Genomic DNA, 19749 nt, shown 5'->3' with positions numbered 1-19749 from the left:
TTTTATTTTTTAAGCTCGAGCTCGAGTCAAGCTCGAGCTTGATATTTTGAGCTCGTCGAGCTCGAGCTCGAGTTCGAGCTTCACAAAATTAACTCGAGCTCGGCTCGATTAGCCAAAACTCGACTCGAGCTCGACTCGTTTGCACCCCTAGTCATGCCCTTTTAAGCATTTATTTATTAAATGTCATTTTTATTTTTCAACCATGCAGTCTATTGAAAAATTTCATTTCTTTTGAACACTCCAAAATTTGCCTGTCCAAAAGACGAAAATCGATATTTGCTAATGCTATGGTGCTCCCATTAGTGAATGGTAAGTTTTTCCTAATTCGGTACTGTAAAAATTAAAAGTCTCATAATTGCCAGTTCTAAAACTCGAAAACCATTCTGTTACCATAAAAACGCACGTGACAAAATTCACGCTTAAACCCTTAGCCGGCTTTCCTCTGTTTCCGCCGCCTCACACAACCGGCCCGATCCTCCCGTCCCCTCCTTCGCTTCCACTGTTAGAATCTAACGGAAACTTCTCAAATCTTTGTCTGAAATCCAATCAGTTGGGTATGCCCTCTTCTTCACAACTCACTGCTCTGCTCAAGAGGATTCTTCTTCCTTCAAGCCCTTGGAAACTTCCAATCAAGAACCGTCTTGGAGTTGGAATTCGATCCTTCTCCTCCCTACCTTCGTCGAGTGCAAGTCAAAAAAGATGGAGCTATTTCTCAGAAGACGATTCTGAGACTGAAACGAGTCTAGTGTACAACCATGCCCTCAAGTTCCAACGCCCATCCACCATTATTTACGGCGAGCATTCTGTCAACAATCGTCCCCTGAACCTGCAACGGCCAGTCCCCAGCGTATACAAAAAGCAACCCACTAATTCCGTTAGCTTGATTGGAACAATTTTGTATCAAGCAAAGAGAATGAAGACTCATGATCGATTTGGGGTTTGCACATTGCTCAAAGTCAAGACCTCTCCTCAATCTACTAACACTTTTAGGTAGGTTTTCCTCAACTTTGGATGATTTTACTAAGTGATTTTAGTGAATAATCGCTTCTTGTCTTTTGGAATTTTTTCCCTGCTGAGTAGTTTTTTCTTTTTTTTTTTCTCCTCGGTATGTGTTGTTAAGTATTCAGTTTGGATGATGAACAGGATTTTGTTGAAGATGTGGGAAGAAATGGCGGAGATGGCCATGCATCATCTGAAACCAAATGATTTTGTGTATGTTTCGGGCAATTTAAGATCGTATGTTAAGGCTGACCGAAATGGTGATCCCAGGATTTGGTACGAGGTAGAGAATGGTACTTTTTATGATTCCTATTTTTCATTCTCTGCAGTAGAGTTTGGGTGTTTGTATATAGCCGATTGCGTTGGCTTAAAGTGAATATCAATTTTTGTGTAATAGTTGTTTACTTTACAACTTTATGGAGAAAATCAGAATTGCCATGGTAAATCATTAATGGTATATCAGAACCGGCTAATTTGATATAAGTTTTTTGCAGTGTAAGTTTGTGGTTGAGCACTTGGCCAAATAGGTTAACTGGAACTGAAGTTATTTGCCAGCCATGATAAGTCATTGGTAGATATCTTTTGCTAATGGACTGTCTCTCAGATTTTTTCTGGATGGCCTAAAGTTTTATTTATTCTTCATAGTTTATGTTATGTTCAACTTGTATTTCCCTTTCTATGCTTTTTGGACAATATTTCAGGTATGTGTCTGCACGTAGCACGATATCTGCTTCTCAGCTAGAATTTGCATCAACTTTCAATTTTGATTTGCCATGTTGATATCTGCTTCTCGACTAGAATCTGTGTCAACTTTTGAAGTTTGATTTCATGCTTTTCAATTCTTGTCGTGTCCATCACTATGGTAGAGCATCTGTTAAGATTTTAATTGGTCTGGAGTCAAATGGAGCATCACTATGTTTTTCTTATTGTGTATCTGTGTGTCCCCTTTTTTAATGGGCTTATATTAATTTTTTTGATGTAACCTTATTTATTGATTTATCTAGTGAACTGTTTCTGAATAGGTTATTGTTAGGGAATTAAATTATGTTGCACAGCATGGAGAAAAGCCAATAATTCAACAAGGTCAGAAGTTAGATTTACAAGGTATGGTCTCTAGTTTTATTCTTCCACATCCCGTGATGCATGTTAGATTCTTAGCTTATTTTGAGAAAAGTAGTATGGAGTTTGATTTTCTTTAATATCTATGTTGTTAGGATTGACCGAACTAATCCTTCTTTAGTTGCCATTGACATTGTTCCAATCTTCCCAGAATTTTGACCGAGTTATATGACCTTTAATACTTTTTTGTGCATATCAAAGAGACAACCTCTTCTGTTGATAATTCTTGTAGACAAAACTTTTTCCAGTATCTCTGAATGCTAATTATGTTTTTCCTGTAAAATATATTTGTACACAGCTTCAGGTGAAGATTATTCAGAGAGACAAAGAAACCGGTTACATTTATGGCAAGTGTTCTTTGCTAATCCTTGTGAGTGGATGGATTTCCGGAAGAGCAAGCCAAACCATAAACATCCAGATTTCAAACATGTTAGTACTGGTGAAGCTCTTTGGCTTAATCCCGACGATCCACCATGGATAAGAAAACAACTCCAGTTTGTTGATTCTGTATCTGCAGGATGCAGTCCAGGGGACTCAAGTTCCACATCTTTCAGGCCCCTTCTTACTAATGATGTCACTGAGTAACTTATAGAAGCTAGTAGAGGAGAAAAAATCAAGTATGTCGCTTATGTGGAAAAGAAGCTGGTAGATGAAAGTTACCTAGAAACAATTTGCAATCATTCTGCTTTCTGACATGACTATTAGATTTTTTTAATATAGAGGAAAGGGTTCATGGATGTTGGAAGCATAAGCATATGTATTTCTGTGCTGAATCTGGACCTAATAAGGTCTTGCAGCGTTGAGCTAAAAAGATTTATTGGCAATTTCTTTGAGCCTGCTTCTTGTGTATTAAATTGTATAGACATGAGGTTCAATAGCTTACATTGTTTTGTTAGGCTGTGCCAGTTTTGGTCATCTTCTTTGCTTGGTAATATACAATCAGTATATTACAGACACTTCTTTCAGGAAATTCCTTCAAAATCTCTCTATATGTGTACGTATATTGACATTTTATTTACTTCATTTTGTTAATTGCTGTTATTTTTGTGATAAATAAACCCCGCTGGCTATGTTATTTTTATGCTTGAATGGGGTGGTAAATATTTTTTTTTCACAATTATATCGTTTTGGGTCTTGGAAAACTAATGTTGCTGATCTAATATTCTGATTATTGAAGTGAGGCGCAGGTAGATTTGGCAGTAGTATGTTTTCTGGGAGTATGTTTCTTCATGTAGGTCCTCTGTATTGTTAATCCTCAAGTTTGTAAGGTGAAAAAGCTTACTGTCTAGGAGCAATGTCCGCCTGCTTTTGACTGGATTTTTCTAACATGAAAGCAAAGACATGCTTGAAGGAGATGAGAACTAAATGATCTTGTATGTCAAGTGCTGGTTCACTTCGAAAAGCAGATCTTGCTTGGAGTTTCTGCATAAACTATATTGCATTTTTTTTTAAAAAAAAAATTTTTTTTTTTTGAGGCCACAGGAAATACTGCAAAAGCAAGTGCTTTTTCACTTCTTCATTTGTTTGATTTCAGAAAACAAGCTCGTAATTGACCATGAACTTTATTCCCTCTTCCAACTTGACATAAAATGAGAACTTTATCAATTGTAACCCTTCAGATCTTTGACCAACGCGTTTAAGTGTGGCTCAATATTTCTCAAGTTTTCTTCGTTACTATTGTTTAAATTTTAATGCCTATATTGAGTGAGGCAACCAGTTCTCTTTGTGCCCTGCATATATCACACGGTACAAACTTGCCCTGTTGCTAACTGCCTTGACAAGTTTAAAAAACCTCATCAAGTAGTTTAATCTCATTCATATTCTGACAAAATACAGTCCGATTCTTCTTCTGATTGAAATCTGACTAAATTCTTTTGACAATCCAAAGAGCTCATCAATTCATCGTCCATCTTATCCTTCTTGTATGATCCCCTGCTCCGCTCCAAAAATCCTTCCTTCAACATGCGAAGATATCTACCCCTTGTATCAACAAGAGGATGTTTCTCAGTTAGCTTATCGCGATCGTAAGACTCCCTAAGAACAACAGTCTGTGTATCACCCTTTCTTGAAATGTAGAATATCCCTGGATGCCGCTCAAACACCTTAGTAAACTTCTGAGGCAATCCCAGCGGCTTTCGCAAATTACTAACATTCCTTCTCTCAGTTTTCTTCTGCAGGGTCAGGTGCAGAAGCTCATGGAACACTCCGACAATCCTCTTCTCAGATACATCTGTACGAGGATCCAAATGGGAGGCGTCAACATACGGGGAAGTATATGGCAGCTTCTGCCACTCTTCCAACCATTTCATACATTTCCTGTTTAAACCAAAACCCCTACTGAATCCAATTGGAAACGCCAACACCCTAGAAGAACCCGAATTCCTTTCCAAGTGGGACGACGCCAAGCTCTGATCGCACTTTTCGAGCTTCAGGGCCTCACGCCCATCATCCAGCTGAACCATTTTGAAAACTTCTGAATGCCTCCTAATCCATGATTTCTCATAATCATACGGCAAACCCAAATCCCATTTCAACTGATCAATCGTTTGCAGTGGAAGCGTTCTATTTCTACACAACATCATAAATTTCTTAAACCGATCAAGAATATCCACCTCACATTTCTGAAACGCGACCACCTCATCTTGGTAAACATCTAAGGCTTCAGCTGATAACTTGAACCAAGGCACCCGAGTCCCTCCACTATCAGGAACATGCAACTCCTCAAACACGTTCGGGTATCTTCTCATTAATGTTGACACTTTTAGGCCATCTGGGAGGCCAAGTTGGCCGCGATTACGCGACAGGCGGTAAATGGGAATACAACCGTCTGGATCCGAGGCAATGAGGGAGATGAGCACACCCGCAGCTTTGAGCTCTCTCCCTCCAGCTACTGCCTTGTCCAAGACGCGGTCTTTTACCCATTTCAGCTTCACATTTACCAGTGTACGCCTTTGACAATAGATAAACGCGGTTCTCTTGAACATTTTCTCAAACACCTCGAAGGCGTGATTCTTGTTACCCTAAAAAATGCTGGACTTTAGCACATATGGAGCTGATAACATACACTTTTATGACTCGCGATTTTAGACTTTTCAAGGTTTAGAAGCACAGCCGTAAGCGTGAGTTTAACTGCTCATAGAAGTGGGCGCCTTCAAAATTTGGGCATTTTAGTTTTTGCAAAGGAATACGTACAATTGCACCAATGAAATGCACCCTATGCTCCAAGCAAAATCATGTCCCCATAGGATGTCTTATACTTGGTCCATTTCACCCCACAGAATATTCCTAATGGGTCTTATGATTTTATTTTTCATAACAAGTATGGTCTTGTGAGTACACTAGAATTACACGTAATAAGTTATTATTAATAAGGGATTTCACACTATAACGCAGTTTAAAATTGTGCACGCTTTCACAAATACGATATCTTAGAACTTAATATTTGGAATGGTAATATTCTAGAGTTTGTTATCAGAGCATTGATGGTAGTAAAACATTTTGCATATGGTGTTTTTGAGACTGTTTTTATTTGTATATTACTGTAGCATTGCAGATGAAAAAATTATTTTTCAAAAAAGTCTGAATCCAAACAGAGCCGTAAGTGTTTAAAAAAGTCTTCCCTAAAAAAGTCCTGGGTGGTGCTGTACTCCGGGCTGCAGGGGATTAGTCGGGCCACCTTCGGGTCTTGACTCGGACACCCCTGTGTTGAAAAAAAAAAAAAAAAAATAGTATTTCAATTCTGAATATCTTTTATTTCTAGGATTTATATGTAAATTGGTTCGTAAAGAAGATTTGATTTTGGGCTGTAGCTGTATGATAAGCCGTACTGACAAGGGATATGGAGCAATTATTTTGGCGTTCTAAGGCGTGATACTATATGCATTATTTGACCATGCCTTGAAGAGCTTGGCGGTTTCGTGCCCAAATTTAAACACTTGCTGTTTGTTAACGTCTCAAAACAGAAATATGGGTTGGCGCCTGGCGGAAGCCACCACATGCGATGCCCTTCCTCTCCGCCAATGCCCTCGGCGATTTACTCACCTCCGCCGTGTCAGCTCACTCCTCAATCCGACTCGGCCGAGCTATCCACGCCAAAATCTTTAGAACCTTATACCAAAACCAGCTTCCTTCATTTCTTGTTAACCACCTCATCAACATGTACTCCAAACTCGACCGGCTCGACTCAGCCCAACACGTCCTCTCGCTCACTCCCCCGGCCTTTCGCTCCGTCGTCACCTGGACATCCCTAATCTCCGGCTCCGTCCAAAATGGTCATTTCACATCTGCCCTGTCACAGTTCTCTTCAATGCGCTGCGTTGACAATATCCTCCCTAATGACTTCACTTTCCCCTGCCTCTTCAAAGCCTCTACTGCCCTCAACTCCCCTTTCCTCGGACAACAGTTTCATGCTTTAGCAGTGAAACTAAAATTGACCTCCGACGTTTATGTCGGATGCAGCGCTTTTGACATGTATTACAAAGCTGGCTTAAACGACGATGCATGTAAAATGTTTGATAAAATGCCTCACAGAAATATCGCAATGTGGAATGCTTATATTTGCAATGCAGTGGTTAATGGCAAGCCTAAAGATGCTGTCATTAAATTTGTTGAGCTATTATATGTAGGAGTGGAGGGTCTGAGAGAGGATGGTCCAAATTCGATTACTTTTTGTGCTGTGTTAAATGCTTGCGCAGACTCTTTGAATTTAAAGCTAGGACAACAATTACATGGTTATGTTATTCGATATGGTTGTGAAGGGGATGTGGCGGTATCAAATGGGTTGATAGATTTTTATGGGAAATGTAAGGAAGTGAAGTTTTCCGAGATGGTTTTTGATGGGATGATGGATAGGAATGTTGTGTCTTGGTGTAGCATGGTGGCTGTGTATGAGCAGAATTATATGGGGGAGAAGGCTTGTGAAACATTTGTGGAAGCGAGGAGAGGGAATTTTGAACCAACAGATTTCTTGTTATCAAGTGTGCTTAGTGCTTGTGCGGGGCTGGCAGACCTTGAATTTGGCAGGGCTGTACATGGGATTGCAGTGAAGGCATGTATTGAAAGGGACGTTTTTGTTGGGAGTGCTTTAGTAGACATGTATGGGAAGTGTGGAAGTGTAGATGATTGCGAGCAAGCATTTTATGAGATGCCAGACAGGAATTTGATCACCTGGAATGCGTTGATTGGTGGGTATGCTCATCAAGGACGTGCTGATATGGCATTGGAATTGTTTGAGGAGATGACTAGTGGAAGTTCTGTGGTGATGCCTAATTATGTGACGTTCGTGTGTGTGTTGACAGCATGTAGTAGGGGTGGAATGGTGAACAAAGGGATGGATATCTTTGAATCAATGAGATGGAAATATGGCATCGAACCAGGGGCTGAGCACTATGCTTGCGTTGTGGACATGTTGGGACGTGCTGGGTTTGTTGAGCGTGCGTATGAGTATATAAAGAGCATGCCTATTCGTCCGACAATTTCAGTCTGGGGTGCTCTTTTAGGGGCTTGCAAAGTGTACAAAAAGCCAGAACTGGGGAAAATTGCGGCTGAAAATTTATTTGAACTTGATCCTATGGACTCTGGCAATCACGTAATCCTTTCAAATATGTTTGCAGCTGCTGGCAGGTAGTTGATGTACCTTGTTCAACCTAAGATTAATATGTGTTTAGGAAAGCCCCATAGTTGTTCATACAGGATGTTGCCTGAAAATGGCAGAGTATAAATGGTTTCTTTTTGGGTCTAAACTTGGTTATAGGCAGAGTAAATTGAAGAATCGCTTTTTGGAAAGTAAAAAATAAAGTCTTTTATGGACATCTGTGTTTGTCTCCATGACATGGTCGTTCTATTACATCTGTGCTTTAAATTTATTATTGATGCCCTTTCATAGGAGATTGGCATTATTATTCCTGTTCTGGAGTTGTCAGAAAATAACTGAAACTTTTTGAGATATCAAAGTTATATTTATACTTATTTGTTGCTAGTGTGGTGGTTTTTCATCTATCTGTTAGTCTCATTTAAACCTAATTGTTGTTGACAATAAATGCAGGTGGGAAGAGGCCAACCATGTAAGGGAAGAGATGAAGGATGTGGGGATCAAGAAGGGTGTTGGATATAGCTGGATGTCCATTAAGAATTCTCTCCATGTATTCCAAGCAAAGGATACATCTCATGAGAGAAATTTTGAGATTCAGGCAATGTTAGATAAATTAAAAAAAGATATGAAAGCTGCTGGTTATGTTCCTGATACGGAGGTTTCGCTTTATGATTTAGAAGAGGAAGAGAAAGAATCGGAAGTATGGTCTCACAGTGAAAAAATTGCACTTGCATTTGCCCTTATTGCTCTCCCGCCTGGTGTCCCAATAAGGATAACGAAGAACCTAAGGGTCTGTGTTGATTGCCACAGTGCGATGAAATTCTTCTCTGGGATACTTGGCAGGGAAATCATTGTGAGGGACAACAGCCGGTTTCATTGTTTCAAGGACAATCAATGCTCCTGCAGTGATTATTGGTGACCTTTTGGACTATTTTTCAGTAATTTCTATTTGAAGGACGTTCCCACCAAAAACATGCTTGCTGACTATGAAGTATTGAGGTTGGTGATCAAAGAGATTTTGCTTCTTTGAGCTATAAAGGATTTGATTTGCAGAATTTCGGAGTTGAACCTGATTAATGGGGTTTATACCATCAGATGGATTTCTTGGCAACAGCTTTGAGCCTACAGGAATATTTATTGTATGAGAGATGGAAATTGCTACAAAGAATTCCAGCCTCTACTATTTACATCTAGGAGCATGTTGAAGGTGCTATTGGCGTTGAGGGAGATACTCATGTTCTTGCATTTCATATGATTATGGAAGAAGTTTTTAGAGGCAAGCTGCTTGACTTCAACCAGCTCAGATTTTATACTCATGCTTCAAGCAACCAGTTGATGTTGCAAGGTACAGATATATTTCATATACTTGGGCCAGAAAACTTCAAGGGAGGCTGTGAATCAGGCAAAAGTTGATGTTGCCGAGGGTAAGATGAAGGGTGAGATGGGAAAAAATAAGCAAAGACAGGGACTGAACCTTAAAAATGCTGCCAAAGTTGATGCTGAAAGAGAGATAATGTGCAGGGGATCTAGCAGTGAGCTAAGGGCAATATAAGCAAAGGAGTGTACGTCGGAGAGAGGTAAAGAAGAGATATTTTTCCCTCCCTCTATTGTTGCTTCTTTCAGATACACTTGAATGGTGGAATTGTATTTTAGCTCCCGTGCAAACGACCCCCATGGATTTATTATTAAGAAGACCATGTAAAACAACAAGAGAAGGTTTGACGTTTCTGCTAGATTCGGAGAAGAGACTGCAGTTGATCCTCCACTGAAGAGAACCTGGTCTCATATGAGGCCTTTCATTTGCATCAGATTCTTGAAGTTATTGTTATCAAATGAATTGGGGGTGACCAAATGAAATGGTGCTAGATTACAATCAGCATTTCCAACTGCTCTTGGGCACTGGAGCCTCTGGGTGCTTGCAAAGCCGGCATCAATTGATGGAAATTTAATATTGATGGAGAATGTTATGCAAATCTAAGATGTTTCTTGTTTCATTTGCATTTACTCATAAACCATTAAATTTCAATATGAGAAAGTACTTATTTAAATCTTCTTTATTTGTCCATTATGCTTCATAGCTATCTCAAAATATCTATCATGAAAGAAACAAAGGAATTGGGAAGCCAGCTATTAATTTCAAGTCTTGTACTTAGTACTGGTAATATTACATTTAACTTCGCTTACTTTTGGTTAATGGTCTTCAGTTTTGATTTCTCTCTTTACTTTCTACTTATTCATTTTGAATTGAAGCTAAAGAGAACCAATTACTGGAGGGTTGCTTCTTCAAAGAAGAAATTTCAGAAACACTCGAATAGTGAAATTCTCAATTTCTTGTACCCCTGGTGCTCAACACCAACATGGCTTTTTAATTCGGAAAAGTAGAAAACCATGTAAAACAACATGATTGACATTTCTAAGAGTTCCAGTAATATGGGGAACAGAAGTACATAAGTAAAGGAAATATGTGTTTAAATAGGGGATTATTTGAAATAATTACTGTATCACTTTATATGATGTGATATATGTAAGATAAAAAAATGGTTGGAAATACAAGATGTTGATCGAAAATTGTAATTGTATTGCAAGCAAAATAATATATATTTGGGAAAAGGTTTATTTGTGTGAGATATTACAATCTTGAGGTTTACAAATTATTATAACCAGTCATAACTACAGGGCAATGGAAGGAAGGTAGATATACACTTGCAAAATCAATGAATAAATGAATCAAAGAATGAACTCAGGACTAACAAATAAAACTTTCTTGTACGGGGAGTGTTCGATGTTGACGATGCAATAAATCTGCACTTGCAATACTTTAGCTCACAGCACTGCAAACTTTCCTTATGATTCCACTTGCACCTGTGAGTGGTTCAAGGTCTCCCATCTTAACCATGGCAGAAGCAAAATCTGACAGGAAGGTTCTAGGATTTCGGCTATATTCGGAGACAATACTGTCAGTTGATCCTCCACTGAAGAGAACCTGGTCTGATATGAGGAGGCCTTTCTTTCGCATTAGATTCTTGAAGTAATTGTTGTCAAACGAATTCGGAGTGACCAAATCAAGTGGTGCTAGGTTACTATCACCATTTCCAACGGCTTGTGGGCACCGGCGCCTACGGGTGCTTGCAAAGCCCGCATCAATGTCTGTCCCGTTACTATAAACTCTGTTGCGAAAAACAAAGCATTGAGCTTGTCCTAATGTATGGGATCCTGTACATTGGAATTCAAAGTGCAAATTATCGATCACATTCATGAACTATACGTAAAAAATGGTAAGCGAATATTATAAACAAGAAAGGATATTAATTGTAAGTAAAAGAAGAAGAACAAACAAAATGTTTGATTTATTATCCTCACCCGACAATGCAACCATATCCCTTGCACTAAGTCCTTTGTTTTGGAAATTGATAATCAGATCTCTTAGATTAGCAAAAGGGCTTGGCAGATTGCTTTCTGCAGCAGAACGGCTTGCAGTGGTTGAATCTCTTCTTCCCAGCTTTACTTGCCATGTTGGACCGCCAACCTGATTACATTCATAAAAATGATATTAATCAGCTGCTAATTGTAAATTAGATCATGGAAGCATAAGCTTGGAGGTCCATGTTTTGCGCTCAATAGTTACTTCTAAGATGTGTAAAGAAAGAACGCATAATCCATGTCTTAGTACTTACAGCAACTGATGCATCTCTTGCTGCAACTGAAAGTATGTCTGCACAAGAAACAACTCCAGGGCATATCTTCTCAACTTCGCGTTTTGCAGCTTCTATGACTTCAAATCCTCTTGCTGAATTATTGTTTGGCCGTGCAGTCTTTTCGCTTTGAATAGTAGGTGTCTCATCAAGCAATATTGATCCGTCACAACCCTGAAAGTGTAGAAAAATATAACATCCTTGAAAACATATATAGCCCATTATTCCCTTAGGATATATATACAATACATAAATTGGTGTATTTGTACCAATAAACGGAATTATGGCAGTATCGCGTGAGCGACCAAAACACAAGGCACCAGATATATTTAAAACCTCGGATACTTTGTAGAGATTATTCTAACTTTAGTTATACATGTTTATGTTCATTTGCAATTGCTAACCTGGACGAAACAATCGTGAAAATGGAGGCGAATGAGAGAGGCAGCCATGCGACGTTCCCGAGACACTGCTCTTCGGATGGAAGTACGAATTGCATCAAGTGCTTGTGGACACGTAGCATCATAGAATGTTGGAGAAAGCTGTGCCTCAGTTTGAATATTGTTAGCAAGAAATAGTACTAGAATTGAAATAACAGCAATTGTTGGAAAAGAATCCATTAAAATTTACGTGGGATTTGTATAGATATGATGCCAAGAAATGAAGGGATCGCTCTAAATGAAGATGATCAGAATGATTTGTGTTGTGTCTTAGGAAGGCAAAGGAGCAAAGTATTTATAGGGCTTCAAAGTTGGAACGTAGAAGAATGAGAAACCATGAAGTTGGTTTACGTCGCTGTTTGCTGCTCCGCGTTAGCACTACGACTACTTTTCATGCAGCCAACTAATACGATGTTGTTAAAGAGCTTGCATGGTGACTTGTTCTTGGAACAGTGGTTGGATACTTCCTGACTTGCATATTTGGTCAAAATTGACTTTGACAATTGTTTTTGATTTTTTTATCTTGGGATGAGTGAATGATTTTTCTATTAGATACTCTGCAGATGAAGAAGAAAGTGAGAACTTGTTAGTTCATCTAAATTATCTTCAATCAATATGTGAATGCACATACTAATATTTAATGCAATTTTGCATTCGAATACATTTCCAAATTGACCTAAAGTTTTACCAAAAAATTAACCCCTAAAGCTAAAACCTCCCTTTACAAGTGCTAATATGCATCCTTTGACGAATAAGATAACTTTCTTCTTGATGATTCAGTGAATATCTAGCTCTATATTTTAGACCAATGGAAGGAAAGAGCAGTTATTAGCTAGTATTATTGGCTGGTTGTATTACCAATTATTTAAGGTACTGTTTTTTGTGTGCTTTCCCTTTTCTCAAGTTACTGCTTTTTGTTTATTTCTAACTTCATCCAAATTGTTAACAACATTATTTTGAAAAATCACACTTGAACTCCTGTTTATCCAAAATTTGACTTTTCAAACCGTAATCATAAAAATATAGTTCAAGTTATTTAAAGAACTACATTTGCTTTCATCTGGTCAGGCAAGCAACAAAAGATTTTTCTTAAAAGTTTAAGTGGACATGGTCAAATTGCAGAGTTGTACTCATTATAAAATTAAATATGATCAAATATTGACAACATGATTGGCGTCGAAAACAAGTTTTTTCCAAAAGATTCACACACTAGTTTCTTGGAAAATATTTATTGCACGAATTGTTTTTGTGTATATGGCATGGTTAGCATTAGAGGTGTTAATAGTATCCCAATTATGGTGACCCGCCCACACTCACCTATCAATAACTTGCCTAAACCCGTCCATTAATTTTAAATGGATCTAAATGGGTACCCAACAGATTCATTATATTGATGGGTAGTGGGTTGATTTGACTCACCCTTTTATACCTATTCAAAAATAATTATATATTTAAATACAATTTTTTGTGAGTGTTAAGCAAATAAATTTGAATTTCTTACTAATCTAATAACAATAAAATACCGTTATTTCTTGCCAAATAAAATGCAAAAAAATAGAGAAAAAAGTAAAATTAAAGTGACTCATAAATGGGTAATTAGATATACCCATACCCATTTATACTCATCTATTTAAATGAGTATAAATGAGTTGACCAGATTATACGTACTTATTTATACCCATCTATTTAAATGAGTATGAATGAATTGATCAGATTATATCCATTACCCAATTATGACCTGCTCAAACCTACCCAAATAAGCAATGCCAAACATATTATACGAAAAAAAATAGAACTTTTGAACCAAAAAGAATTTTCCAAAATACATGAAAGTGTACTGGTTTAAGTATTGTATCTACAAATTATTTGCTTGCTAGGAGTGAAGATTTATATGGTGTGTTCTACAGTCTAAATAACACGGTTCGCCATAAACCCGAAAAAAAAAAAAAACTGCATTTTGTCATTGGTTGATTGCTGGCAGTTTCCCTTTTTTGAGAGAGATGCTACCCAATCTGGAATTTTGAATTTACTATTCTTGGATCTGCAATGCCAAGAGACTCAATCCATATTTGGGTTTCATTATTTTTCTATTCACTTGAAATAGCGAACAGAATTTTACAACTATTAGATTCATTTTCGTTTAGTGTTTCTTAACTTTTTTTTTTTTTTTTTTTTTTTTGGTGGGGGGGAAAGGAGGGACACAAAGCCACATTAAACAGGAAAATCAGTTGTAAAAAAGAAAAAGAAAAATAGGAAGCATAAGAATATTTGCAATTTACACGACATTCATGTCGTCATAATGTGGAAGTGTTGCCACAGCAATGGAAACGAACAACATTCTCTACCCAAAGTACATATAAAAGAAGCAAAATCGGCGGAAATAAGTACTACCATGCCAAATTGCCAATGCTATATATTAGAAAGATACACAGCTAGAACATGGAGATTATTGGTTAGCACAAAAATTTATACAGCGGAAGCAACATGATATCGATATGTTAGGAGGCTTAAGACTCTATTTGATAATCCAATTCACCACTTAAACTTAAGTGGCGTATGGTAAGAGGGGATACGAATCACGAATTGAAATAATTTTAATACTAGTCGTTTAGGTTAGAGTTATTGGATTCAAAATTATGGAATAAATCATTAAAATTTGGGAGTTCTCAATCCTGAGCAAATTGGAAGGTTTTGGCGGATTCCTAAATTTGACTTAGTAGACTTCTAAAAGAAATATAGAAAAGAAAGAAAAAATGTCTTCCTTCTCAATCGTCACTCTCTCGGAATTCAGTTTCAGCCGGGCACAACCTCCACTACCCAACCTCCATAGCAACCCCTCTCCATCAGCTGTTCTCTTCCATCTTTTCTCTCTCATACCATCCTTTATAGCGATCACCCATCTATATCCTCTCTTCTCTCTCCCCTCCAATCCGTCATGGTAGACCCATCACTCCACCTCCACAAGTAGGCCACTCTTATCCCTACTCCACTTTTAGTGGTCTACCAACTCTTCTTCTTCTTTGCTGTATTCCACCCCCCATTGCTTACAAGGCATTATAAGAACATGGGAGACATTTCTATGTTGACCAAAAATTTCATCATAATTGACTCTTGAATTGTAAACTCTTTTTTTTTTAGTTTCTTGATGAATAGTGTCCCTTTAATTTTTATTTTCTAGGGCTGTAGTTGCCATGGATGGCAGACGTAAAATGATGGAGTAGATATTTGTGTAAGATATCGGGAAAAAAGTGAAGATGTTACATTTTGGGAAAAAAAATTACTATCCAAACACACTTTATTTGTGTGAGATATTACAATCTTGAGGTTTACAAATTATTATAACCAGTCATAACTACAGGGCAATGGAAGGAATGTAAATATACACTTGCAAAATCAATGAAGAAATGAATCAAAGAGTGAACTCAGGACTAACAAATAAAACTTTCTTGTACGGGAAGTGTTCGATGTTGACGATGCAATAAATCTGCACTTGCAATACTTTAGTTCACAGCACTGCAAACGCTCCTTATGATTCCACTTGCACCTGTGAGTGGTTCAAGGTCTCCCATCTTAACCATGGCCGAAGCAAAATCCGACAGGAAGGTTCTAGGATTTCGGCTGTATTCGGAGACAATACTGTCAGTTGATCCTCCACTGAAGAGAGCCTGGTCTGATATGAGGAGGCCTTTCTTTCGCATTAGATTCTTGAAGTAATTGTTGTCAAACGAATTCGGAGTGACCAAATCAAGTGGTGCTAGGTTACTGTCACCATTTCCAACGGCTTGTGGGCACTGGCGCCTACGGGTGCTTGCAAAGCCCGCGTCAATGTCTGTCCCGTTACTATAAACTCTGTTGCGAAAAACAAAGCATTGAGCTTGTCCTAATGTATGCGATCCTGTACATTGGAATTCAAAGTGCAAATTATCGATCACATTCATGAACTATACGTAAAAAATGGTAAGCGAATATTATAAACAAGAAAGGATATTAATTGTAAGTAAAAGAAGAAGAACAAACAAAATGTTTGATTTATGATCCTCACCCGACAATGCAACCATATCCCTTTCACTAAGTCCTTTGTTTTTGAAATTGGAAATAAGATCTCTTAGGTTAGCAAAAGGGCTTGGCAGATTGCTTTCTGCAGCAGAACGGCTTGCAGTGGTTGAATCTCTTCTTCCAAGCTTTACTTGCCATGTCGGACCGCCAACCTGATTACATTCATAAAAATGATATTAATCAGCTGCTAATTGTGAATTAGATCATGGAAGCATAAGCTTGGAGGTCCATGTTTTGCGCTCAATAGTTACTTCTAAGATGGGTAAAGAAAGAATGCATAATCCAAGTCTTAGTACTTACAGCAGCTGATGCATCTCTTGCTGCAACTGAAAGTATGTCTGCACAAGAAACAACTCCAGGGCATATCTTCTCAACTTCGCGTTTTGTAGCTTCTATGACTTCAAATCCTCTTGTTGAATTATTGTTTGGCCGTGCAGTCTTTTCGCTTTGAATAGTAGGTGTCTCATCAAGTAATATGGATCCATCACAACCCTGAAAGTGTAGAAAAATAAAACATCCTTGAAAACATAGCCCATTATTCCCTTAGGATATATACAACACATAAATCGGTGTATTTGTACCAACAAAACGGAACTATGAAAATGTCGGGTGAGTGACCAAAACACAAGGTACCAGATATATTTAAATCCTAGGATACTTTGTAGAGATTATTCTAACTTTAGTTATACATGTTTATGTTCATTTGCAATTGCTAACCTGAACGAAACAATCGTGAAAATGGAGGCGAATGAGAGAGGCAGCCATGCGACGCTCACGAGACACTGCTCTTCGGATAGAAGTACGAATTGCATCAAGTGCTTGTGGACATGTAGCATCATAGAATGTTGGAGAAAGCTGTGCCTCAGTTCGAATACTGTTAGCAAGAAATAGTACTAGAATTGAAATAACAGCAATTGTTGGAAAAGAATCCATTAAAATTTGTAGAGATTTTTGGGATTTGTATAGATATGATGCCAATAAATGAAGGGATCGCTCTCAATGAAGATGATCAGAATGATTTGTGTTGTGTCTTAGGAAGGCAAAGGAGCAAAGTATTTATAGGGCTCCAAAGTTGGAACGTAGAAGAATGAGAAATCATGAAGTTGGTTTACGTCGCTGTTGGCTGCTCCGCGTTAGCACTACTACTACTTTTCATGCATCCAACTAATACGATGTTGTTAAAGAGCTTGCATGGTGACTTGTTCTTGGAACAGTGGTTGGATACTTCCTGACTTGTATATTTGGTCAAAATTGACTTTTGTTTTTTATTTTTCTATCTTGGGATGGGTGAATGATTTTGGCAATTACATTTTAGATTCAACCACTTCCTACTCTTTTTTATTTTTCTTTCCAAATATGATTTCGAGGGTAAAATCCTAGTTCCTTTGTGCTTCGAAGATGCTCACCCTTGTCAGTATTCTTTTGTGGTTCTCATACAAAATGCAGTGAAGAGTTAGCCAGAAAAGTATATTCATAGTCTATGCCGCGCACCAATGGAGTTCAAGAAGCTCAATAAGTTCCTGTTCATTCAAGGAACAAAAAATAGAATAGCATGTCAAAAAATTTTATTTTCACAATAGATTTTTCTAACAGATACTCTGCAGATGAAGAAGAAAGTGAGAACTTGTTAGTTCACCTAAATTACATTCAATTTACAATGTAAATGCACGTTCTCACATTTAATGCAATTTTGCGTTCGAATACATTTCCAAAAAATTAACACCAAAAACCTCCCTTAACAGGTGCTAGAAGGCAAAAATTAGCCAAAGCCTTTCATGAATAAGATAACTTTCTTCTTGATAATTCAGTGAATATCTAGCTCTATATTTTTGACCAATGGAAGGAAATTAGAGTAGTTATAAGCTGAAGAGATCATTTATGCTACCGTGACATTAAGCATTATTAGCTGGTTGTATTACCAATTATTTAGGGTACTGTTTTTTGTGTGCTTTTCTTTTTCTCAAGTTACTGCTTTTTGTTTATTTCTAACTTCATCCAAATTGTTGACAACATTATTTTGAAAAATCACACTTGAACTGCTGTTTGTCCAAAATTTGACTTTTCAAACCGTAATCATAAAAATATAGTTCAAGTTATTTAAAGAACTACAGTTGCTTTCATCTGGTCAGGCAACAAAAGATTTTTCTTAGAAGTTTAAGTGGACATGGTCAAAGTTGCAGAGTTGTACTCATTATAAAATTATATATGATCAAATACATATGATTGAGGTCGAAAACAACTGTAAAAAAAGCTTCCGCCGGGGGGGGGGGGGGGTCGGGTTTCCAGTTGGGCCTAGTAGCAGGCTTCCTCCGTTTGTGGTGGCTTTGTCCCACATCGGGGTTCTGGGGTTCTGGGGGGTTAGGGGTTGGTTTATTAGTTCCCTGTGAGACCTCAAGAGATACCGGCTTTTGGGGTTCTCACGGGAGTTAGGGTTAGTAAAAAAATGCCGAAGGCCTTTGGGCTTGGATATGAGGTCGAAAACAAGTTTTCCAAAAGAATATACAACGGTCTATGTAACATGGTTCACTATATATATATATAGTATTTTGGACGTGTGGCTAATTGGGAAGAGTATTTAGTTAAATTACTTTCCATGGTACAATAGAATAATTAGCTTTAGCTATGGTTCCCACCGATTATTTTTTTAATAATAGATAAATTCTTAAACCGTTAAAAATAGGCTAAGAAGTTCTTATAATAAAATGTCTTGTTGACATATCTAAAATTTAGCTAGTCAAATAAGCAATGCCAAACATATTATAGGAAAATAATAGTACTTTTGAACCAAAAAGAATTTTCCACAATACATGAAAGTGTATTGGTTTAAGTATTGTTATCTACAAATTATTCGCTTGCTGGGAGTGAAGACTTATATGGTGTGTTGTACAGTCTAAATGACACGGTTCGCCAAAAAAAAAAAAAACCGCAATTTGTCATTGGTTGACTGCTGGCAGTTTCCCTTTTTTGACATGGTGAAATGTACTTGTTTCGTAGCTTTGCTGTTGTCCTGAATCAATTGAATCGTTCTTGTACATTTTTTGGGTCAAACTACCAAACCAGCTCTAAAGATGAACGGCTCAAATTGGATGTACTATTGGACTTTCTTTTTCTTTCTTTTTTCCTTTTTTGTGGTCCATATGGAGCCATATTATGAGCTTCTTTTTACATTTTTTTAATATTTCGAACTCACACAATCTAAATCAGACTACATCTTGCAGAGCTTAATTTGGACCATAAATTGTTTCTAATAATTATATTTTCCAATAATTTGAACTTATTATCTAAATAAAACCATGTTCCTTGTGGCTCCTTCTTAACCGGCAATTGCGTGGCATAATTCGAGAGATGCTACCCAATCTGGAATTTTAAATTTGCTATTCTTGGATCTGCAATGCCAAGAAACTCAATCCATATTTGGGTTTCATTATTTTTCTATTCACTTGAAATAGCGAACAGAATTTTATAACTATTAGATTCATTTTCATTTAGTGTTTCTTAACTTTTGTTCTTTTTTTTTTGAGAGAATTGGAGTTTCGGGTCCCCAACTTATAACCAATGATCAAAATTTGCCCCCAATCTATTTTGAAAAACAAACGTGGTCTCCAATCAGTACAATTTTGCTCGAAAGTGGACAATTGATGGGTTTTCTTCAATTTTTGCCGGAAACAAGTCACGTGAAAGCATGTGCTGGCACTTAAGATCCTTTTTCAAAATTTTAAATGTGGAAACTCATAAAAATTATTTCCAGCTTTCTAGACCCCTTTTTTTGTTAACAAAGGCAAACTCACAATTACTAAAGGTGTAACAAAAGAAAAAGGCAAAAAAGTAAAAAACACCCCTTTCTTCTCTCACT

General features: G+C 37.5%; 5 protein-coding genes across 5 annotated transcripts; 2 read left to right on the top strand and 3 right to left on the bottom strand.

Moving 5' to 3' along the window:
• The first annotated feature begins 420 nt into the window (after nt 1-420).
• On the top strand, nt 421-3033 carry LOC113753813 (protein OSB1, mitochondrial). The gene is made up of 4 exons (XM_027298061.1): nt 421-990; nt 1144-1282; nt 2022-2103; nt 2417-3033. The coding sequence occupies exons 1-4, from the start codon at nt 557-559 to the stop codon at nt 2701-2703; spliced, it is 942 nt and encodes a 313-aa protein (XP_027153862.1). The 5' UTR covers nt 421-556; the 3' UTR covers nt 2704-3033.
• Nucleotides 3034-3854: 821 nt separating this feature from the next.
• On the bottom strand, nt 3855-5118 carry LOC113754381 (protein WHAT'S THIS FACTOR 9, mitochondrial). The gene has a single exon (XM_027298783.1). The coding sequence runs from the start codon at nt 5100-5102 to the stop codon at nt 3930-3932; it is 1173 nt and encodes a 390-aa protein (XP_027154584.1). The 5' UTR covers nt 5103-5118; the 3' UTR covers nt 3855-3929.
• A 1000-nt stretch (nt 5119-6118) lies between these two features.
• Nucleotides 6119-9696, top strand: LOC113754065 (pentatricopeptide repeat-containing protein At4g14850). The gene is made up of 2 exons (XM_027298387.1): nt 6119-7740; nt 8162-9696. The coding sequence occupies exons 1-2, from the start codon at nt 6119-6121 to the stop codon at nt 8625-8627; spliced, it is 2088 nt and encodes a 695-aa protein (XP_027154188.1). The 3' UTR covers nt 8628-9696.
• Nucleotides 9697-10419: 723 nt separating this feature from the next.
• LOC113754239 (lignin-forming anionic peroxidase-like) lies at nt 10420-12020 on the bottom strand. Its single transcript, XM_027298612.1, has 4 exons — nt 11805-12020; nt 11383-11574; nt 11069-11234; nt 10420-10921 (listed from the first exon to the last, which is right to left on the bottom strand). The coding sequence occupies exons 1-4, from the start codon at nt 12018-12020 to the stop codon at nt 10527-10529; spliced, it is 969 nt and encodes a 322-aa protein (XP_027154413.1). The 3' UTR covers nt 10420-10526.
• A 3198-nt stretch (nt 12021-15218) lies between these two features.
• LOC113754248 (lignin-forming anionic peroxidase-like) lies at nt 15219-16829 on the bottom strand. Its single transcript, XM_027298618.1, has 4 exons — nt 16614-16829; nt 16197-16388; nt 15883-16048; nt 15219-15735 (listed from the first exon to the last, which is right to left on the bottom strand). The coding sequence occupies exons 1-4, from the start codon at nt 16827-16829 to the stop codon at nt 15341-15343; spliced, it is 969 nt and encodes a 322-aa protein (XP_027154419.1). The 3' UTR covers nt 15219-15340.
• Nucleotides 16830-19749: the final 2920 nt, after the last annotated feature.

This window comes from Coffea eugenioides, chromosome 11 (assembly GCF_003713205.1).
Source record: "Coffea eugenioides isolate CCC68of chromosome 11, Ceug_1.0, whole genome shotgun sequence".
Lineage (NCBI taxonomy): Eukaryota > Viridiplantae > Streptophyta > Magnoliopsida > Gentianales > Rubiaceae > Coffea > Coffea eugenioides.
Note: the sequence above shows the minus strand (reverse complement) of the source record. Positions and strands in the feature narration are given on the sequence as shown.

Excerpts from the sequence above, each read along its gene's own strand:
- LOC113754381 (XM_027298783.1), bottom strand. The coding sequence starts at position 5,102 with ATGTTCAAGAGAACCGCGTTTATCTATTGTCAAAGGCGTACACTGGTA.
- LOC113753813 (XM_027298061.1), top strand. The coding sequence starts at position 557 with ATGCCCTCTTCTTCACAACTCACTGCTCTGCTCAAGAGGATTCTTCTT. Across the intron at positions 991-1,143 it reads CAATCTACTAACACTTTTAG|GATTTTGTTGAAGATGTGGG; the intron begins GTAGGTTTTCCT and ends GATGATGAACAG. Across the intron at positions 1,283-2,021 it reads ATCCCAGGATTTGGTACGAG|GTTATTGTTAGGGAATTAAA; the intron begins GTAGAGAATGGT and ends GTTTCTGAATAG.
- LOC113754248 (XM_027298618.1), bottom strand. The coding sequence starts at position 16,829 with ATGGATTCTTTTCCAACAATTGCTGTTATTTCAATTCTAGTACTATTT. Across the intron at positions 16,049-16,196 it reads CAAGAGATGCATCAGCTGCT|GTTGGCGGTCCGACATGGCA; the intron begins GTAAGTACTAAG and ends GAATGTAATCAG. Across the intron at positions 15,736-15,882 it reads GGATATGGTTGCATTGTCGG|GATCGCATACATTAGGACAA; the intron begins GTGAGGATCATA and ends TCCAATGTACAG.
- LOC113754065 (XM_027298387.1), top strand. The coding sequence starts at position 6,119 with ATGCCCTTCCTCTCCGCCAATGCCCTCGGCGATTTACTCACCTCCGCC. Across the intron at positions 7,741-8,161 it reads ATGTTTGCAGCTGCTGGCAG|GTGGGAAGAGGCCAACCATG; the intron begins GTAGTTGATGTA and ends CAATAAATGCAG.
- LOC113754239 (XM_027298612.1), bottom strand. The coding sequence starts at position 12,020 with ATGGATTCTTTTCCAACAATTGCTGTTATTTCAATTCTAGTACTATTT. Across the intron at positions 11,575-11,804 it reads TTCACGATTGTTTCGTCCAG|GGTTGTGACGGATCAATATT; the intron begins GTTAGCAATTGC and ends CTACACTTTCAG. Across the intron at positions 11,235-11,382 it reads CAAGAGATGCATCAGTTGCT|GTTGGCGGTCCAACATGGCA; the intron begins GTAAGTACTAAG and ends GAATGTAATCAG.